This window comes from Akebia trifoliata, chromosome 3, assembly GCF_017979445.1.
Source record: "Akebia trifoliata isolate Shusen 1 chromosome 3, ASM1797944v1, whole genome shotgun sequence".
NCBI classification, from domain to species: Eukaryota; Viridiplantae; Streptophyta; class Magnoliopsida; order Ranunculales; family Lardizabalaceae; genus Akebia; species Akebia trifoliata.
The window spans coordinates 35,351,153-35,369,239 of record NC_141377.1 but is presented as its reverse complement, the minus strand read 5'-3'; the positions used below and the strand labels follow the sequence as shown (position 1 = coordinate 35,369,239).

Below are 18,087 nucleotides of genomic sequence, written 5' to 3'. Positions count from 1 at the left end.
CCCTGTTTTTGCTTCGAAATTTAGGGCTTCTTCTTATTTCTTTCAATGTCATTTGATGTTAAAGCTCGTGATCGATTGAATGGCTCTCTAATTTTTTTTTCTATGTGATTTCTTATGGATACTTTATGATCTTTAGTGAAACATTTAATTTGATCTCGATTTTTATTTTCTAAATTTCGATTCATTATAGATTGTTCTGTAGATGTAATTCCTTGATGTTGTGCATGATTCATAGTTGAAAATATCACTGAAGCTAAACTTTGATCGAAAACTTCTGATTTTCTCTGAATTTTTTTTATCTCAATCTTGAGTTAGGTTTTTTCTGTAGATCTGCACAATCTGAAGCTAACTGACATCAATTTCGTGAGTAATTGATGCTTAGGTCTATTTCGTAGATAGATTTCAGCTCCGCAAGGTTCTTAACTGAAAATATCACTGAAACTCTACAATTCGATCAAGAATAACTTGTATTGTTCATGAATAACTTTATATCTGGTATCAAGTTACTGAACCATGTTAATGGGAAATTATATAGATAGTTATTTAAAACCTCTATCGACCATAAATGGGCTAAGTATGGGGTGAACCCTATCAAACCTATTGTATTTCCAATTTCTAACCATAACTTTAGAGTCATGGAAATCATGCATTTTTTTTTTCTGTTTCCATTATACTTCTCTACTTATAGTAATAAATTATCTTTTAGGCCCCATCATTCTAATGGACCGCCTGATTTCCAATTGTTTAACCATTCCAATGGACTCACTCAGATGGGTCTCTATGTAAAATGAAAAAAAAAAAAAAAACAACCCAAATAAAGAACAGGTTTTCATTAGGCTTTCTTGTTGCTTCTTTTTATGTACTTTAATACACCATTCCTTCTTATTTTTCTTCAGGCCATGACACCTTCTCCTGTATTAATTTCTATTATATCTTATCTTGTTTAGATCATTTGTTTCTCTTTAGTTTCTTCACTTTTTTGTATGTCTATTATTGTTTGGCTGAAGTTTTTAGAAGATTTTCAATGTATATTTTCCAAACTATTGTTTGGCTGTAACTTTCAAAATGTATTTGGACTCAAAATGTACGTGGTCTCCGAGACCGATATAAGTACTAAACGATTGGAAATATATATTATCGTATTTATTTACTTAATTATAGATTAAACTATGAGTTGCCAAGTTGTTCTTGGTGAATCACCTCATCCATAACAATGGTTATAATAGTTAGAGTTTAATCAAGAAAACAAATATTTTAATCGACAAATTAGCTCATTGATTGGTTTTGATATCAAGAATGGAAAACGCCTTGTACTTTCTCAAGCCCTTTGATTTTGGTGAAACTCAAGATGTTTATGATCCTCTTCAAGGTTATGGGATGGAAGGAGCGAACAAAGGGAAACAAACCCATATGGAAGGAGATTTTCAATGTATATTTTCCAAACTATTGTTTGAAGTTTGTACTGAATCATGTTTGTTTGATGTGGATGTGTTATGTATATATGATGTGATGTGGATATGTTATGTATATATGATGTAATGTGAATGTTGAATTGCGTATTATACATATATTTTGTTTATCAGGAAAATTTCATATGTCCATTTTTAAGAGGAGATACTGCCGAAATTTCTGTAGAATTATAAATTTTTCTATAATTTTTTGTTTGAATTATAAATATTTTAAAATTAATACAATTATTTTTAAAAAAATTTATATAATTTTATTATATTTATATATATTTAGTGTAATTATATACTTATAAGGGTATTCTGGTAAATTTTTATGCATTTTGAGTGTTCTATCAACCTTAAGGGTATTCTAGTCATTTTACCCTAAACAGCAGATTTTAAAAGCTGTATCAAATAATAATTACCAGATTCTGGTCAACAGCACAGCACTTTTACGAAGCTGTAACAAACAAGCTTTTCAGTGTTTCAGCTTTTGACAGCAGATTCTAACAGCAGAAGCTGACAACAGATTCAGACAGCTGAATCAAACGGGGCCTTAGTTTTTGCTCCTTACAAAAATACATCTATATAATAAAATACAAATGTTGTTTCCACTAATGTTTATCTTCCCTCGATGTTGTCAATTTCATATGCATCTCAAGCAACAATTTCTAGTTTTATTTCCTTTTCTCTCCTCAACTTTTCAAGTACACCCCTTAAATTTTATTATCTTTCCTCTTTTACCTGTTAACTCAAAGAAGATGGGCATCACAGGCAAACCCTAGTATTATATACAATTGACTTGTGCTTTGTTGGGCTAGCTTGACCAAGTTGATGGATTGTGCTTTGTTGGGCTAGCACATGTCACATAAGAGGAGTCGATTAATTATGCCACGTGGGAGTGTCATTTAATCACGACTCTTTAAAATTATTGTAAAAACCAGCAGGGGGGGAAAACAAAGCAACAAATGTTAGCTGGGGCTTAGCAAAAAAAAACAAATATTAGCTGGACTTCAATTTTAATTAAGAAAAATAGGTGTTTTCTAAACGTGATTGAAATAAGTGTTGACTTTTCAAACTGCAGAGTGGTGAATGGTGGTGAAATTCTAATTAAGAGCATTGTTTTAAGAATAATGATAAACTGACTTGAATTTTTACCAAGTTGAGTCAACTTGATAATTTACGAGTTGATTGGGAAGAATCAAATAAAAAAAAATTAATTTTATAAATATTTAAAAAATAATAATAATAATATCTTAAAATAAGTCCAAATATTTACCTTTTATTCTTAAAAAAATATCCTACATAATCAAATAATTCGGTCAAATCTCTATCCTGATTCAATTTATTTTTGAGTGATTCGACTAAGTCTTGAGTTGAGTCGTCAAGTTTTAAAAACTATGATTAAGAGGTGAAACAATGGCAGGTTCATTGTAATTGGAAAATAATCGATTAAGATGGGGAAATGTTACCTAACCTTCAAGTCAAAAGCAAATTCAACAATGAGAGGTTTAAGGATTATAAATTGTAGCCATCTCCCATTTATCACACACTCATTTTAAAATCAAAATAATTTATCTAATGGTCTCACGAAAAGGTTTTTATTTGAAACACTGAATTTGGGCGACTTTTGATCTTAGAGAGATCCACTAGCATAGCCACTTGCAACTAGTCGAATTGACTCGACTCATTGAATTTGGAGTTGACTCTCTAGTTAAATTACTCAATGCAGCCACCTGATCCTAGTCTTATTGAAAACTCGTTGAGTTATATTAGAAACTTTATTGCTTGGTCGAATTTATATTGTTCTTAAAAAAAAAATGAATATAATTTTAAATATTAAAATTTTAATATATATTTATTTGACTCATTTGAGTTAACTCAACTTGGAGGGTAGAGTCAGTTTTCAAATTTTAAGACGTTGATCCATACTGACAGCTCGTCCATATTAAACATGGTTTTCCACCTGCTACATGTCTCATTTAAAAAGAATGGAAAATTAATAACAGTAGTTTGAATTACAAAATTAATTAAACTTATTTATGTTGTTTAATAAAAAATTAAAATTATAAAAATACAAAAACACATCTTTCCATAAAATTTCCTAAAGAATTAGGAAAGCAACCAAAGAAATTTTCAAAGCTTTCTATCCAAGGAGTGATAACCCTTCAAAATCTTGCACATGAGAGACAAGTCATAAAATACCTACAACTTTGTATTAAAAATTCACTATTAATTGTTAACTTTAGTACTTAATTAGTACTACAAATAGACACACCCCAACCCCTCCATATATTCACCAACATCTCTTCTACTAAACACAAATCCAATATCCATCCATCCATCCTTCACATTGGACACAACATGGCTCCTTACCAAAAATATGGATACCTTTACTATTCTCCACCACCTCCATCCCCACCACCACCATCTCCTCCACCACCCCCTCCCCCTAAACCTTCATGTCCTCCACCACCACCTCCTCCTAAATCGCATCCATCCCCTCCGAAGGCGTCACCTCCACCACCACCACCACCACCTCATGGGGCACCACCACCAGAATATCCCCACCCACCAAAACCATCTCATGGTGCACCACCACCAGAATACCCCCACCCACCAAAACCATCTCATGGGGCACCACCACCAGAATATCCCCACCCACCAAAACCATCTCATGGTGCACCACCACCAGAATACCCCCACCCACCAAAACCATCTCATGGTGCACCACCGCCTGAATACCCCCACCCACCATCTCACTCAATCCCACCCCCATCTCCATCTGTGACACCTCATCCTCCTCATTCGGGTCCGACACCACCGACGTATGGGCCGACACCACCTACTTACCCAGCCACACCTCCATCTTCATATGGTCCAAGTACACCACCTAAATCTGCACCACCACAAAAACCCATTAGTCCATCATCTCCACCAATCTATCCAACAACACCACCAACTTACCCAGCTACACCTCCATATCCTCAAATTGTTTCATCACCACCACCATTCTCACCACCCTCAGGAGGAGGAGGAAACAATCATACCACAGTCATAGCCTTGTGTGTCTCATTAGGTGGTGCTTTCCTCCTAGGTTTACTTGCAGTTGCACTGTTTTGTTTCATTAAGAAGAAGAAGAAGAAGCCTGAAGCACCTGTATATGCACCTCATCCTCATGCAGAGGAACATGTGAGGGTCCATGAATCCATTGCACCTGGTCCCAGTTTACAAACAGTGTTTCTTTCACTTGATGAAGATGTCCATGTTCAACAAGGATTCAGTAACAATGAAATGGTTGGTGAAGGTGGTGTTGGTGGTGATGGTGGAAGACTGTATGGTTATAGGGGTGGGAATATTAATGGTTCTTCTTCAATTGATGCAAGGGTACCGTCATTTGGTTCAAGACATCATCTTCTTGATCAAAAGTCCTAATAAATACATGTTATTTGGAGCTCTCTGCAGGAGCTATATGTTTGATTCTCTCTTTTACACAGTTGGACTTTGTTTTCATGTATCAACGTTGTGAGATTCGTTATTGTTTTTTCTTTATGTTATCTTCAACATGGTGTGGCGTGGTTTGTTTCCACTTCATTTTTATTTATTTATTTTAGGGTGTGTAAAAGCATTGTCATGATGTATTCCAGCTGTGTTGACTGTTGACTGGGGTACCCAATTATATTCGTTGGAATAAAATTATTGGATCTTTCTGTTTGGATCAAGACTCACATTTCAATTAATTAAATGATAATTTTGTTAAATTTAGCTTACTCATGAAAATGAGTAAGAAAATGGATTCCCTCAGAAATTGTAATTTTTTGGTGTTTGATTATGTTTCCCAAAGTGATTTTCACCATGGGCTGAAAAATCGATTCCCATCCCACCGCAATTAAAATGATTTTTCCACCTCCCAATATTATTCTCTTAATAATATCACCACCCTAATAAACTTATAAATATTTTAAAATAAATAAATTGTTTATGTTTTTGTTCTCCACAAAAATATTAAGCATAACCAAATAGTTTTTGACCTAAGTATTGCATTTTCGAGATAAGACGAGTTAGTTCCATTGAATATCGAGGCCAAGTCATCTCCTTGCAATCCAATCAAGTCAAGTTGACTTGGTTGAATTAGAAGTTGACTCAACGAGTTTTAGCACTAGGTGCAATTAAATGGTGGAATTCATTACAATCATACACCCCGGAAAGGAATTCAAATTCTCTGGGAAAATGATTGTGGTAAAATAAATTATGTAAAAAAATGAAATCCACTTGATTGTATCATATAAAATGTCAAAAAGTTTGGTGTGTGTGTGTGTGTGTGTGTGAAAGAATATCATTACAAAGTGGGAAAACCATTATCCCTCCCAAGATGGAAAATCATTATGAGTGGGAAAATTAATTCCAAATGAAAATGCTCTATTGTACACTTAAAAATTGCATTTTCTGGAAGAAATCATTTTCCCACCCATTTTCGATTCATAATCGTAGTAGCTACCATCTGCTGATGAGACCATGACCTTAACAAAATATTTTTTATGTAGAGTAAGAAATATAAATATGAACTATTAAAATAAATAATTGTTTAGGACTAATCCTATCAATTCAAGCATGTATTGAACGACTGATTAAAGATTTATTTAACAAGTGCAAACAAATCCAGATCTAATATAATCTAATTAATATTAATCCAATTCTACTTTATGTATGATTACCTCTCTCTCTGCTGATTGGCTCAAGATCGAATCTACTCAAACCTATAAATAAATAAATACTTTTGAGGAGCCACTACAAAAACGGCTGGTTTTGACGGCGAACATTTAACGGCGTTTCATACATACCGCCGTTAATTGTAGACCATCAACGGCGTTTTTTAAAATCCGCTGTTAATCATCAACCAACAACGGCAGTTAAAGTTAAAACGTCGTTAATTAAATCGAATATATTTAAATATATGAAAATAGATATAACGGCGGTTACGAAATGCCGTTAATTCATAGGAAACAACGGCGTTTTCGATTAAAGCGCTGCTAGCGCAGTACAAATAACGGCTTTTTATGCAAATGCCGTTAATTAAATCAAATATTTTTTAAATTTATAGAAATATATATAACAGCGGTTTACAAATGCCGCTAATACATATGAAATAACAGCGTTTTGTAGTAAATTGCTGGTAATATAATACAAATAACGACGTTTTATTGAAAACGTTATTGGTCTTATCTGCACTCATACAATGGGCGTCCCCTAACGGTATGGGATCTTTTAGGGTTCCAAAAGTATTTATTTCTATTCTGTAAGCCATTATTATTTTCAAGGGAGCAGTTCTTTGTAGTAGTTTATTTCTAGAATCGTGATAATCTGACTAGCACACGTGGTAAATTCAATCGATTAATCCGAGGAGCACAGATCTACGGTTCTCGAACTTGTCACATCAAATAATCGATTGAGTATACTATATGGGATAGTCAGATTATCACGACTCTTATTTCTACCATGTAATATTTTTTGAGGGTTGATTTCTTAATTAGAAAATCTTCACTTGATGAATACTCGGCTGACTGGTACGGGCACAGAACTATTGATCTTTTTTCTCGGGATACGCAATTGCATAAAAATAAAGAGAAATTGAAGTGAAGTGGTCACAATCCATGTATTCTTCCCAATTCACTCCTCCACCAAGCAATTTCCCTCAAAAGTCATCATGACAAATATTAGATTATTATTATCCATCCCTCCAACTTATAAAAATATTTGCTTGTAAGTTTCTGCTTATTTTATTGGATATATATAAAAAAAGATCTTTCATAGAAAATTCATTTGAAAAAAATTACTATACTTTCATGATAGACATGTTTTGAAAGAGTAGTTTTGTAAAACTCTTGTATCAACTACCACCAAACTCCAATTTTTGTGTTAAATAAAAATAGGAAAACGTTAAACTCGATATGATCTTTTAAAAAGATGGTAGATCCCTTTTTGGACATTTGGTCCTACTGAAAAAAAAAAAATGTCAATTAGCCAAAATAGCCTTAGTATATCCATATAAGAGTAATACATATGTCCATAAATTAAAGTAAACAATGCACTCGTTGAAAGCGAATTTGTGAAAAGATTGGTTCAATTTTTACATATCCCTCCACAATTTGGTGACTATTTGAAATGCCCCTTGTGCTCTGGAATTGATAACAGACCACTTTGCCTAAGGATTGTTTTTGTAAATTAATGAAAAATAGTCTAATTTAATAAGATTTTAATTGTTTGACGCACATGGATTGTGACATTGAAAAATAGCATTACAATAATATCAAATTCAGGCTTAAACCAAATCGAAACACAAAAAATAAAAAATAAAAATATATTTAATTTTTTGCCTGATCCATGCAACTCTTACATTTCATTTCAAATCCAATGGTGAAAGGTATTTCTTAAATTTCAAATTCAATTCCAGTGGTAAAGATTATTATTTATTATAATTTTCTTTTAAAAATTCTTAAAATTTATATTCCTATAAAATAAAAATAAAAATCTTATAATTTACATCCTTACGTCATTGGATCATGTTTTTGAAGTTGAGTAAGTAGACCTTGAAAAGGAACCCAAAAAATTAATTAATATTCAATTTTGGGTCCAACCAGTTTGCCCCACCAGTCTGACAAATTTGGACTGACCCGGTCATTTGTACAGATCACGGTCCGGTTTTTAAAACATTGACTAACAAATAATATCTGAGAGAATACAGATTATATTACTAATAAATTGTATAATGTTGTAATCTCTTTGGATTTTATCCATATACAATATTAATACATTTACATGTAAGTTTGAAGTCAACTGCTTTAATTACCGAGACCAATGTCATCTAATATATGTCTTAACCATTTAAATGAGATATCAAGTCTTATATTCACCTGTGATCATTTCATATTTACAAAGAAATTGATAAATAGATTTTCCATAAACAATTTTGTTGTAAACCTATTTTCCTACGATATTACCTGATGATCATACAACTACAAAATTATTTCATCATGTGAAATAGCAAATATCTTTACATTTGTTTGGTGATGTTGGTCGTCGTGGGCTCATGGCTACATCTACGCCTCACTTGAATCTATTAGCTTGATGGGCTTTGCTTCTTGAATAACTTGTTCAGAAGAAATTTCAATTGGATAGTTCATTATGTTTTGCTCCGTATGGATGGACTCTCCGAACCAACAAATATGGGCTAGGTGGGCTCGGTGCTCTTCCTATGGGATCAATTAGAGAGTAGGTTGCTCAATTTGGAGTGATGGGAATGGCTCCTCCTTTGTCACACCATTCACACATATTAGGACCAGCTTTGGTGGAATTGTTGGAACTAACTTTTCTATGGAAATGGGCTTAAATTGTGACTTGAGTACAAAATAGGCAGGAGTTTGTAGCTTTTCACTTGAGATGGGACTATATGATAGTTGTAATGGACTTGGGGTGATCAACACTAAAGTGGATATAGGCCTAGACTTAGGGCCTAATGTCATGGTCGTGTTTGTTTCAAATGCTCATACACTTGATCTAAGGGCTACCCAAGAAAGCCCATCACAGAGGTCCCATTTATATCTACACACTTTGACACTTATGTACAAGTACACAAGGTCGAGTGTGCACAGCACAGGTGGGCTCCCCAAGATTCCATCTATTTACATTAATGGGCCGGGTTTCCATCCGGATTGATTGCTTGAAGTGGTTGGGTGGAGCGTGGGCTCGGGGCTATAAATGGACCTGATAAAGCCCATGATACCATGGACCAGGTTTGGAATATAGGCCTGTTACGTAGGTTGGCACATCCATATTACTTATATATATTCAAGAATTATTAGTAAAAAAGGGGTTTGCGAAACTTTTCTAATAAAGTGGTTATGAGTTCAAGTGGACCAACTCAAATAGGCCCGAATCAAGCAGGACAGGACAAGGACAGATTTGGCTTGGACTTATGGTATTTATGAGTTGGCCCAACCTAGTCCATTGACAACCCTACTCATGAGTCATGGCTACACAACCAATACATTGTGATTGCCATTGGACTGGGTTTGTCCGACGTTAAGGTAATATTTTTGGAATTTGCTTCAACATACAACTTCTGATGTTCAGTGTGGTAGGTGAGTTTGGATTTGGGATGCAACCTGTGATCTAAAAAGGTGATGTAGAGCATGGAGATTTGCCCTTCTTGAAAGTAACCATTGACTTGCATGAATCAACTATGCATAAAACTTTCTTACATGATCAAAAAATAAAACTAAAAATGTTAATGAAAGGTGCCAACTTGCTAGGTTGGTAAAGTCTTCAAGTGAGAAAAATCAGTCATCGATCTTCACTTGTTTTATCCTTGATAACATTGTGGTTGATAATTTTTTTTATAGAAACAATCCTATTGTCTCCCTTCTTCTCACAATTACCAGTTTTCAGTTCCTCATTCTACCCACTGTGTGTGGTTACACACTTCATCAATCAAGTCAACATAAATTTTGACCAAGGAATAAGGTTACGAGTAAAAAATTACATACCTTTTTGTCTTTAGCATTTTTAATTTACATAGCTTTGGAAGTATTTTTCTTGACTTACTTCGAGGCAACTCAAATCTCTCTGGTGATAGGTTATCTTTCTCCACGAATACGCTGAGGCACCGGTGTGGTACCTGTTAAACACTATTTAATATTTAAATTAGAATTAAAGTTGTAAAAATTAATAACTAAAAACTTTGATTACCTTCCTAAAAGTCTTTTTTCTCTAGGTCTCGTTTTTTTATTTATAGGTCAATCTCTTTCCTTAACCATTCATTTTACCATATCATCTTCTTTTCTTATTCAAGGGGATTCGGATTTATTCTTCTTCTAAATCCTTGGGCTTATTAACAGAAAACCCTAATGCGATAGGAAATTATTCCTTTAAGAAAGAATGTGTTTGGCGCAGTCAATCATCCCAAGATTCTTTGGATACCTTCTTAATTTGAATTCGAAGTTTTATCGCCTGGGGATGGGTAGTCACTCAGCTCAGCTATGTTATGCTGAATGGAGGTATAAAATTCTTTGGTGCCACACTTTTGGGCAGCACCAGGTCCTACTTTACTCAGATTCAAACGTGTAGGGTGCACATCCAATTCAACTTTTACACTACAATTTTGGTTGTTAACCCCTCTTCTATGGTCTCAATCATAGTCATTTTCACTTGTCCAATCACATCATCACATATAGAAATTAATTATATGACATTTGAATATAAATTCAATTCTAAACCTACTAAATTTAAACTAAGTTATTTTGTGTTCAAAATTAAAAAGGAATTCTAGATAAAGAAACAACTTCTTTAAACATATTTTGAATCACATCATAGAAAAGTTTGGTCTTTTGAAAATACCACTAAAGAACAAGGGGATTCTCTTTTGGAATTATGAAACTCTCAAATGGAAAATAGTGAAAAAAAAATTCTTAAATTTTTTAATACCGAATATAGGAATTGTGTTTATTTATCTCGATTATAATTATATTAACCCTAATTGACTTTTTTTATTAATACCTAACTAGAGTTGAACTCTTAACTACAGGAGATCTAATCATGATGTTAAATCATTCTAATATGATCTATTCGTATGAAATTATGATTTGGTGTTTTGCAGTACATCTTATTACAGTGCATCTCATAAACTTTTTTATGCCCTCCCGCATACGCATTGGATCAAGATAACTTTAAGTTTGACATAATCTAAATCTTTGAAATTAAATGTCTTCATCTTGTACGATATATATTATCAATAAAAATAACAGAACAAAATATATAAAACCTTGACAAACAAGAATCATCCACAGAGACAATGTTGATCCAATAATTTCTTTTAACTTAAAATAGTTAATCAAGTTCAAAATATTCAAGAAAATTAAATTAAAATCAATCTAGGAATGTAATTCACAATGTAAAAACTAGATTAATTAAATCCACAAAAACAATTCACTTTATCAATTTATTTATTTCTTATTATCTCGATCCAATTAACAAAGCTAATATTATTGGATCAGAAGATGAAATCTGTTAATTCAAATATTAATCCCAAAATTCTATGATAATATTTAATAAGCGAAATCAAAGATAAAATATTTAATCTCTAATCAAATATAGTTTAACTTGATCTTATCTAAGTTTAAACTATCAAAATCATACGATTACTTATTCTATTCAATGATTATTTCTTAAAAAATATGCATCATAATAAAACATTCACGCACAATCGAAATAAATAACTATCTGAGATGATTTTGTTTGGAATTTATTAACTTTGCTAACGAAGATCTAGTCAAATCATATCAAGAACAATAAAAGTAAAATAGAAATAAAATAATAGGAGATTAGGAAAGAGAAAGAAAATATATTTATTAATCTTGACTTGAATTTGGCAGAGAAATCCTTTTATTTATAAAGTTTCCACAGAACCTTACCTAAAAACTATAAATTGAGAAAAGAAAGAGAGTTGGAAGATTATTCTTCTTCTTAATTTTTTTTCCTTTGATATCTTATTTGACATTTTATTTATAAAGGTTAGATTAGGGTTTATCTTGAATTTGAATTACTTCCGTATTTTATAAAAACTCAAAAATCTGATTTGTTTCGATATGAATTACGTCGCCTTACTAATATACAAATCTCAAGAAAAAACTTGTTGACATCACTACGTTGTCGAAGGGGTTCATGGCTCCACAGTGCTTGTGGGCCCAATTTACTTGAATCTTAGTCTGTAACTTTGTCCTAGATTACAATGTACCTCTTCATTCGTCCTGATTTATATTTTTGGTTCTCATGATTTTGACCTATTACACGTAAATAACCATAATTAGTTTGAAATTTCACAATTTATTTAAAATAACAATAATTATAGACTATCAACATATTATATCTCTTTAGGGAATTTTATACATTTTTCAACCTTAAAGTCTCTATAAATAGGACCCTAGAATCAACTTCTAGGCCTTGATCATATAACTTATTACAATGCATCCTATAATCTTCTTATGCCCTCCCTCAAACTCATTGGATCAAGATAACTTCGAGTTTGACATAATCTAAATCTTTGAAACCAAATGTCTTCGTCTTGTACAATATATAAGAATCACTTTTGTCAAATCTATGTCACTAATGAAATGAATAGTTGCAAATGATTATCTTGACAAGGGATTGTTGAAAAATCATTGTTGTCAAATGTGTCTACGATGATGAGATGTTAGTTGCATATTGATTAATTGCAGGGATAGATGATTAATCGTATGCCTAAATGTATAAATGAGAAAAGAGTTAATAACTCGACTCAAACTCAAACAGATGGTCCCTTAAAAAAGAACATACATGGACTTCTATTAGATAATCAAGACCTTGATCATAAAGGATTCAAAGGCATTTTTTAAAAAGAAATCTTGATCATGCATGAATTATAGGCCATAGATGAGATCAAAATTTAGCAAAAAAATATATAGTTTCGTTCTTCAGAAGAATCTAAATAGTAAAACACAACAATGGACTCCATTTAAATACAATTTTATAGGATATAAAGATTGAGACAAAGGATTTCTACATAATCCCATTTTATTGTCTTTCCTTTTTTTCTCCTTGTATTTCATCTCCTCCCATTTTTTCAATAATACCCTTCTAACTTTACTATCTTTCCATTTTTACCCCTTTAACCATAAAGATGATGTCCTCATGCCCATACTAAATTCTAGTATATTTATGTATTAAAATACAATGTTTGTCTTCCCCTAATATTGTTCATTTCACAAGCATCTTGAGGAATAATTTATAACTTTATTCCCCTTTTTCTTTTACCCCTTTCCAATAATACATTAAACTGTATTTTCATTCTTTTTCTCTATTTTTTTCAATAATATCCTTCTAACTTTATTACCTTCACTCTTACACTCATTTTCAAATAATACCCTATAATTTTATTATCTTTTCTCTTTTACCTCTTAACTCTAAAGAGAATAATCACAACAAACTCCAATATTATACAATTTGACTTGTGCCTTGTTTGGGCTAACTTGACTAAGTTGATGGATTGACTCAGAAAATGGGTTTCATCAAGGGATAGGACTGAGTTACCTTAACCTCCAAGTTGAGTCAACTTGGTCAAGTTTAAAGTTGATCGAAGATTTTTTTAAAGAGTAATGATTTTCTAACTAGAAAGTCTTCACTCGGTAAATATCCGGCTGATGTGGAACCTATAAATCTTTTTCCTTGAGTATACAACTACACTATTTTATGGGGATGTGCAATTGTTTATCCCGAGAAAAAGATCCATGATTTCATATCGATGCCAGGTCAGTCGAGTATTGACCGAGTGGAGATTTACTAGTTAGAAAATGAACTCTCTTTTTTAAAATCATTGTAAGAACTAGCAAGGGAAAACAAAGCAACAAATGTCAGCTGGACTTCAATTTTAATTAAGAAAAATAGAGGAACGATAAAGCTTCTAAACTTAGTGGCTGAGAATATTTAAGAATTCTCTCCGTTTTCTCAACTTTAAAACACACGTGACAAAGCAACCTACAAAGTCCAAACCCACAGTAAATCAAAAACTACAACCAAAACCACTGCACCCATAGTTTTAATATTTCTTACATCAAAATGCCCCTCTTATTTTCCTTCAATTCGTCACCTATTTTTTGTGTACAAAATTACTACACTAACCTTCATTAAAATAGTTAAGAAAGTACTTAATTTTAAAAAAACCTAACAAACTCAACATCGTCATATCATACATGACTTAGGTCAATCTTGTCATTTTACAAAAAAAAATATCAAATAAAACAATGATCACAATGGCATTAGCGTTATTAAATCCAAGTTCGATGCCCATTTGTTACAATCCACCCATATAAATAAACTCACTAAACACACTCACAGCCGAAAGACGAGCAGCCGCCATGCAGTCCACCATACTCTCTATCTACCCAACACAATTCTTCTCACTTAAAAAAGGCCGGAATCTGACACACAATATCAGATTCCGGCCACATCCGGTTGTTTCAGCCATATCAACCCTGCCTGTACGGTCACAAGTCACACACTCACTTCCACCGGAAAAAGTAGAAATTTTCAAATCCCTTGAAGGGTGGGCCACAGAATCGGTCCTACCACTACTGAAACCTGTCGAGGATTGCTGGCAGCCGTCCGATTTCTTACCCGACCCCACATCTTCGTCGGATTCATTCGAAGATGAAGTGCGGGCCCTACGTGATCGTACGGACAGATTGAGTGATGATTACTTTGTGGTTCTAGTGGGAGACATGATCACGGAAGAGGCACTGCCGACGTACCAGAGCATGATCAACACACTTGATGGGGTCCGTGATGAGAGTGGAGCGAGTAGAAGCCCATGGGCCGTGTGGACCCGGGCTTGGACGGCTGAGGAGAATCGACATGGTGATCTGCTTAAGACGTATCTGTACTTGTCAGGACGAGTTGATATGGCTATGGTAGAGCGCACCGTACAGTATCTCATTGGGGCTGGCATGGTGAGTTCCCACGTGTGCATCATTAAAATTATCTGTTATGTTTTTTATTATTATTTTTTTCTGTTGGGAATTTCTAGGAATATCTTCTAATCTCAGCCGTTGGCTTGAAGCTCTTCGGCTCAAGATCAAGGCCTAACCTTGCTTAGCGGGCCAGTTGACATTCCTAGTTATTAGTTTTATTTTATTTATTTTTTAATGGATAATGATGAATGCACACTGTCGTGGTAGGGGTTTGGGTATTTGACTGACGTGGCAAGGGCACATTATCGTACATCCTTTTTTCTGTGTATCCCGATGAAAACAACTATGGTTATGAGCCCTTGCCACATCAGCCACATACCCAATCACGTAGCAAGACTGCGTGCATTCTTCACAACTCTTTTTTAATTTACAGACTAGCTAGGGTGAGGCAACTCCAATTAGAGCACCATATCTAGCACAAATCACCGAATACATGCAATCCTGTACAAATCAAGATATATATTTGTTGGTGGCCAAAGATAGGACTTGAATTCAAGATCTCTCCTTTTTTTAGAGGAAGGTCATGGTCATTAGGAATATATATTTTACTCAAAACCCGAAATCGGACCAAAAAATGGGATTGAACCCGAATGCACTCATACCAAGCTGAAATTGGAAAAAATTGGTTTGAGTTCAATTCTACCCTTCAGAAATTGGATCGGACCAAACTTAAATCCAAAATCCAAAATCCAAAATCAAACCGCTAAAAACTTATAAAATTCAAACAAAAAAAAATTGGAATCCCCTCCAATTTTTCTTACAAGGAATTATTTCAAACATACCAGACTAGCCTTGTGATTGAAATAATTCCCTTGAGTTGATCTTATTAGGAAAGAAAAATGAAAAAGAAAACTTTCCCGACTAAGTTTGTCACGAAAGTTCCATGACCGCACCTCCTTGAGATGCATCAAAAACAAGATTGGATGGCATAGGGATGTAGGGCATAGGATTTCAATAATTTTCCTTTTTTAAAAGGGAAAGTAACATTTAATTTTAAATTTGAGAGTTGATTAAGTCGATTTTTATTTTTATTTTTATTTTTGAATTTATTTCTTTTTTAAATCTGATCTAGGTCATATAATTAGTAATGAACTATAAAGTAAAAGATTGATGTGTTATTTGGCCAAAATGACAATTCATGTGGGCCCAACAAGCCTTAGTAATTGTGGAATCACTACTAAATTAGGTGGCGTTTGTTACACAGTTGAACCTAACTTTTGACGAGTTTTGCGTTGAAAACGCTTTATTAAAGTGTAGGGGATGCTTGATAATTGGAATTATGGCTTTTTGGGGGAAGAAAAATAAGAAAACATGCATCCTAACAAAAAGTGAGGTTAATTATTAGAGTAATTGCCAGGATTGATTCATTGTTTCAAACACTTATTATGTGAAGTGTGAATTTTATTTACCCAAATTCATATTCCTTCATGGTTAATTATAGGAACCAGGAACAGAGAACAATCCCTACTTGGGATTCATTTACACATCGTTCCAAGAGCGCGCTACCTTCATATCACATGGAAACACAGCCCGATTGGCCAAAGAAAGTGGCGACCCCACCTTGGCCCGCATATGCGGCACAATTGCTTCGGATGAGAAACGCCATGAGATGGCCTATGCCAACATTGTACAAAAGCTCCTAGAAGTGGACCCAACGGGTGCAATGCTAGCCATCGAAGACATGATGCGTAAGAAGATCACAATGCCAGCCCACCTAATGTCAGATGGGCAGGATCCGCATCTTTTCGAACACTTCTCAGCTGTGGCACAGAGAATTGGAGTCTATACAGCCCAAGACTATGCCGACATACTGGAATTCTTAGTGAAGAGATGGAAGCTTGAGAAGATCAAAGGGCTGACCAGCGAGGGAAGGCATGCACAGGATTTTGTTTGTGGGTTGGCACCAAGGCTAAGGAAGTTGCAAGAGCGAGCAGATGCGCGGGCAAGGAATATGAAGCCTCATGGGGTACGGTTCAGCTGGATCTTTAATAAGGAGGTTGCATTGTAGGAGAGAGGGTGTGTCACTTTTAATTTGCTTAATATCTTGATGTAACCTTATAAGGGATTAGTGGAAGAAAATACCAATTGTGGGTTTTAGATCTTATGTGGCCCTTAGTCCTTGATCTTTCGCATGATGATGATGATAATTTGATTCATAATGTGGTTGGGTTTGTGAAGAGGCTTTAATGATCAAGTTAGTCTTAATGTTGGTAGAATGTACGAGTAATTTTTGTTAGGATTGCATAACTTTATCTTCTCTGATTACCTATTTATAGATTTTTAAATCCCTTAAGTGCTAATGCCATTGTCATAACGCTTTTGTTTTCATCACAACGTTCAAGCCATCCTTGCAGCAATGTCTTCGTCATGACACTCGTACCCTCATCGTAGTGCTTATGTTGTCAACACGGCATTCAAGTCATCTCCATGTCATACAACACTTATCGTTTCTAAGAGCTCAAGTCAAGAGACTTGTAGATTCTCACAAAGTTCAAGTTTTCCCTCGTGAGACTTATGTTCGGTCTAGATTATCAATAAAATATAAGAGAAAAAAAATAAAATAAAACTTGGCAAAAAAGGGTCGATCCACATAGATAACGTTGATCCAATAATTTTTCTTTTGACTTAAAACAATTACGGTTGAAAATATTAGAGGAAATTAAAAAAAAAAATCCAAAAAATAATTAAATGATTTGAAATTCTCAATATTCTTGGGAAACAAAACTTTTCAAATTCTCAAATACATCAAATAATAAAAAATAAAAACAAAGAGCCTACACAGAGAAAAATTAATCAAATAAAGAACCCAAGATAAAAAAAAGTCCTTAAAAAGTACAATATAAATCTAAACAGAGAGATTGACGATGAAGATGATTAGGTAGGTACCCTGCATCGAATGACCTGACCAGCAGTGTTAGACATCTCTTCTTGTCTTTCTTTGGTTTTATGATCTTGATTATAGTGCGATTTAACAATGTAGGAAGCTGTCTTTAGAGCAATTCTGACCGTCGTTTAAAACTCCAAATATAAAGGCTTGGGCAACTGGCAACCAAACCAAACTCCAACCGTCATCTATTTTGAAG

At 33.8% G+C, this 18,087-nt stretch overlaps 1 protein-coding gene across 1 annotated transcript; it reads left to right on the top strand.

Annotated features, from left to right (window-relative positions):
• Nucleotides 1-14,366: 14,366 nt before the first annotated feature.
• FTM1 (Plant stearoyl-acyl-carrier-protein desaturase family protein) lies at nucleotides 14,367-17,108 on the top strand. The gene is made up of 2 exons (XM_086434717.1): nucleotides 14,367-14,983; nucleotides 16,446-17,108. Exons 1-2 carry the CDS (start codon nucleotides 14,393-14,395, stop codon nucleotides 17,010-17,012), a joined length of 1,158 nt encoding a protein of 385 aa, XP_086290843.1. The 5' UTR covers nucleotides 14,367-14,392; the 3' UTR covers nucleotides 17,013-17,108.
• The last annotated feature ends 979 nt before the right edge of the window (nucleotides 17,109-18,087 follow it).

Coding starts and splice junctions, on each gene's coding strand:
- FTM1 (XM_086434717.1), top strand. CDS start 14,393: ATGCAGTCCACCATACTCTCTATCTACCCAACACAATTCTTCTCACTT. Junction 14,984..16,445: donor ATCTCATTGGGGCTGGCATG/GTGAGTTCCCAC, acceptor GGTTAATTATAG/GAACCAGGAACAGAGAACAA.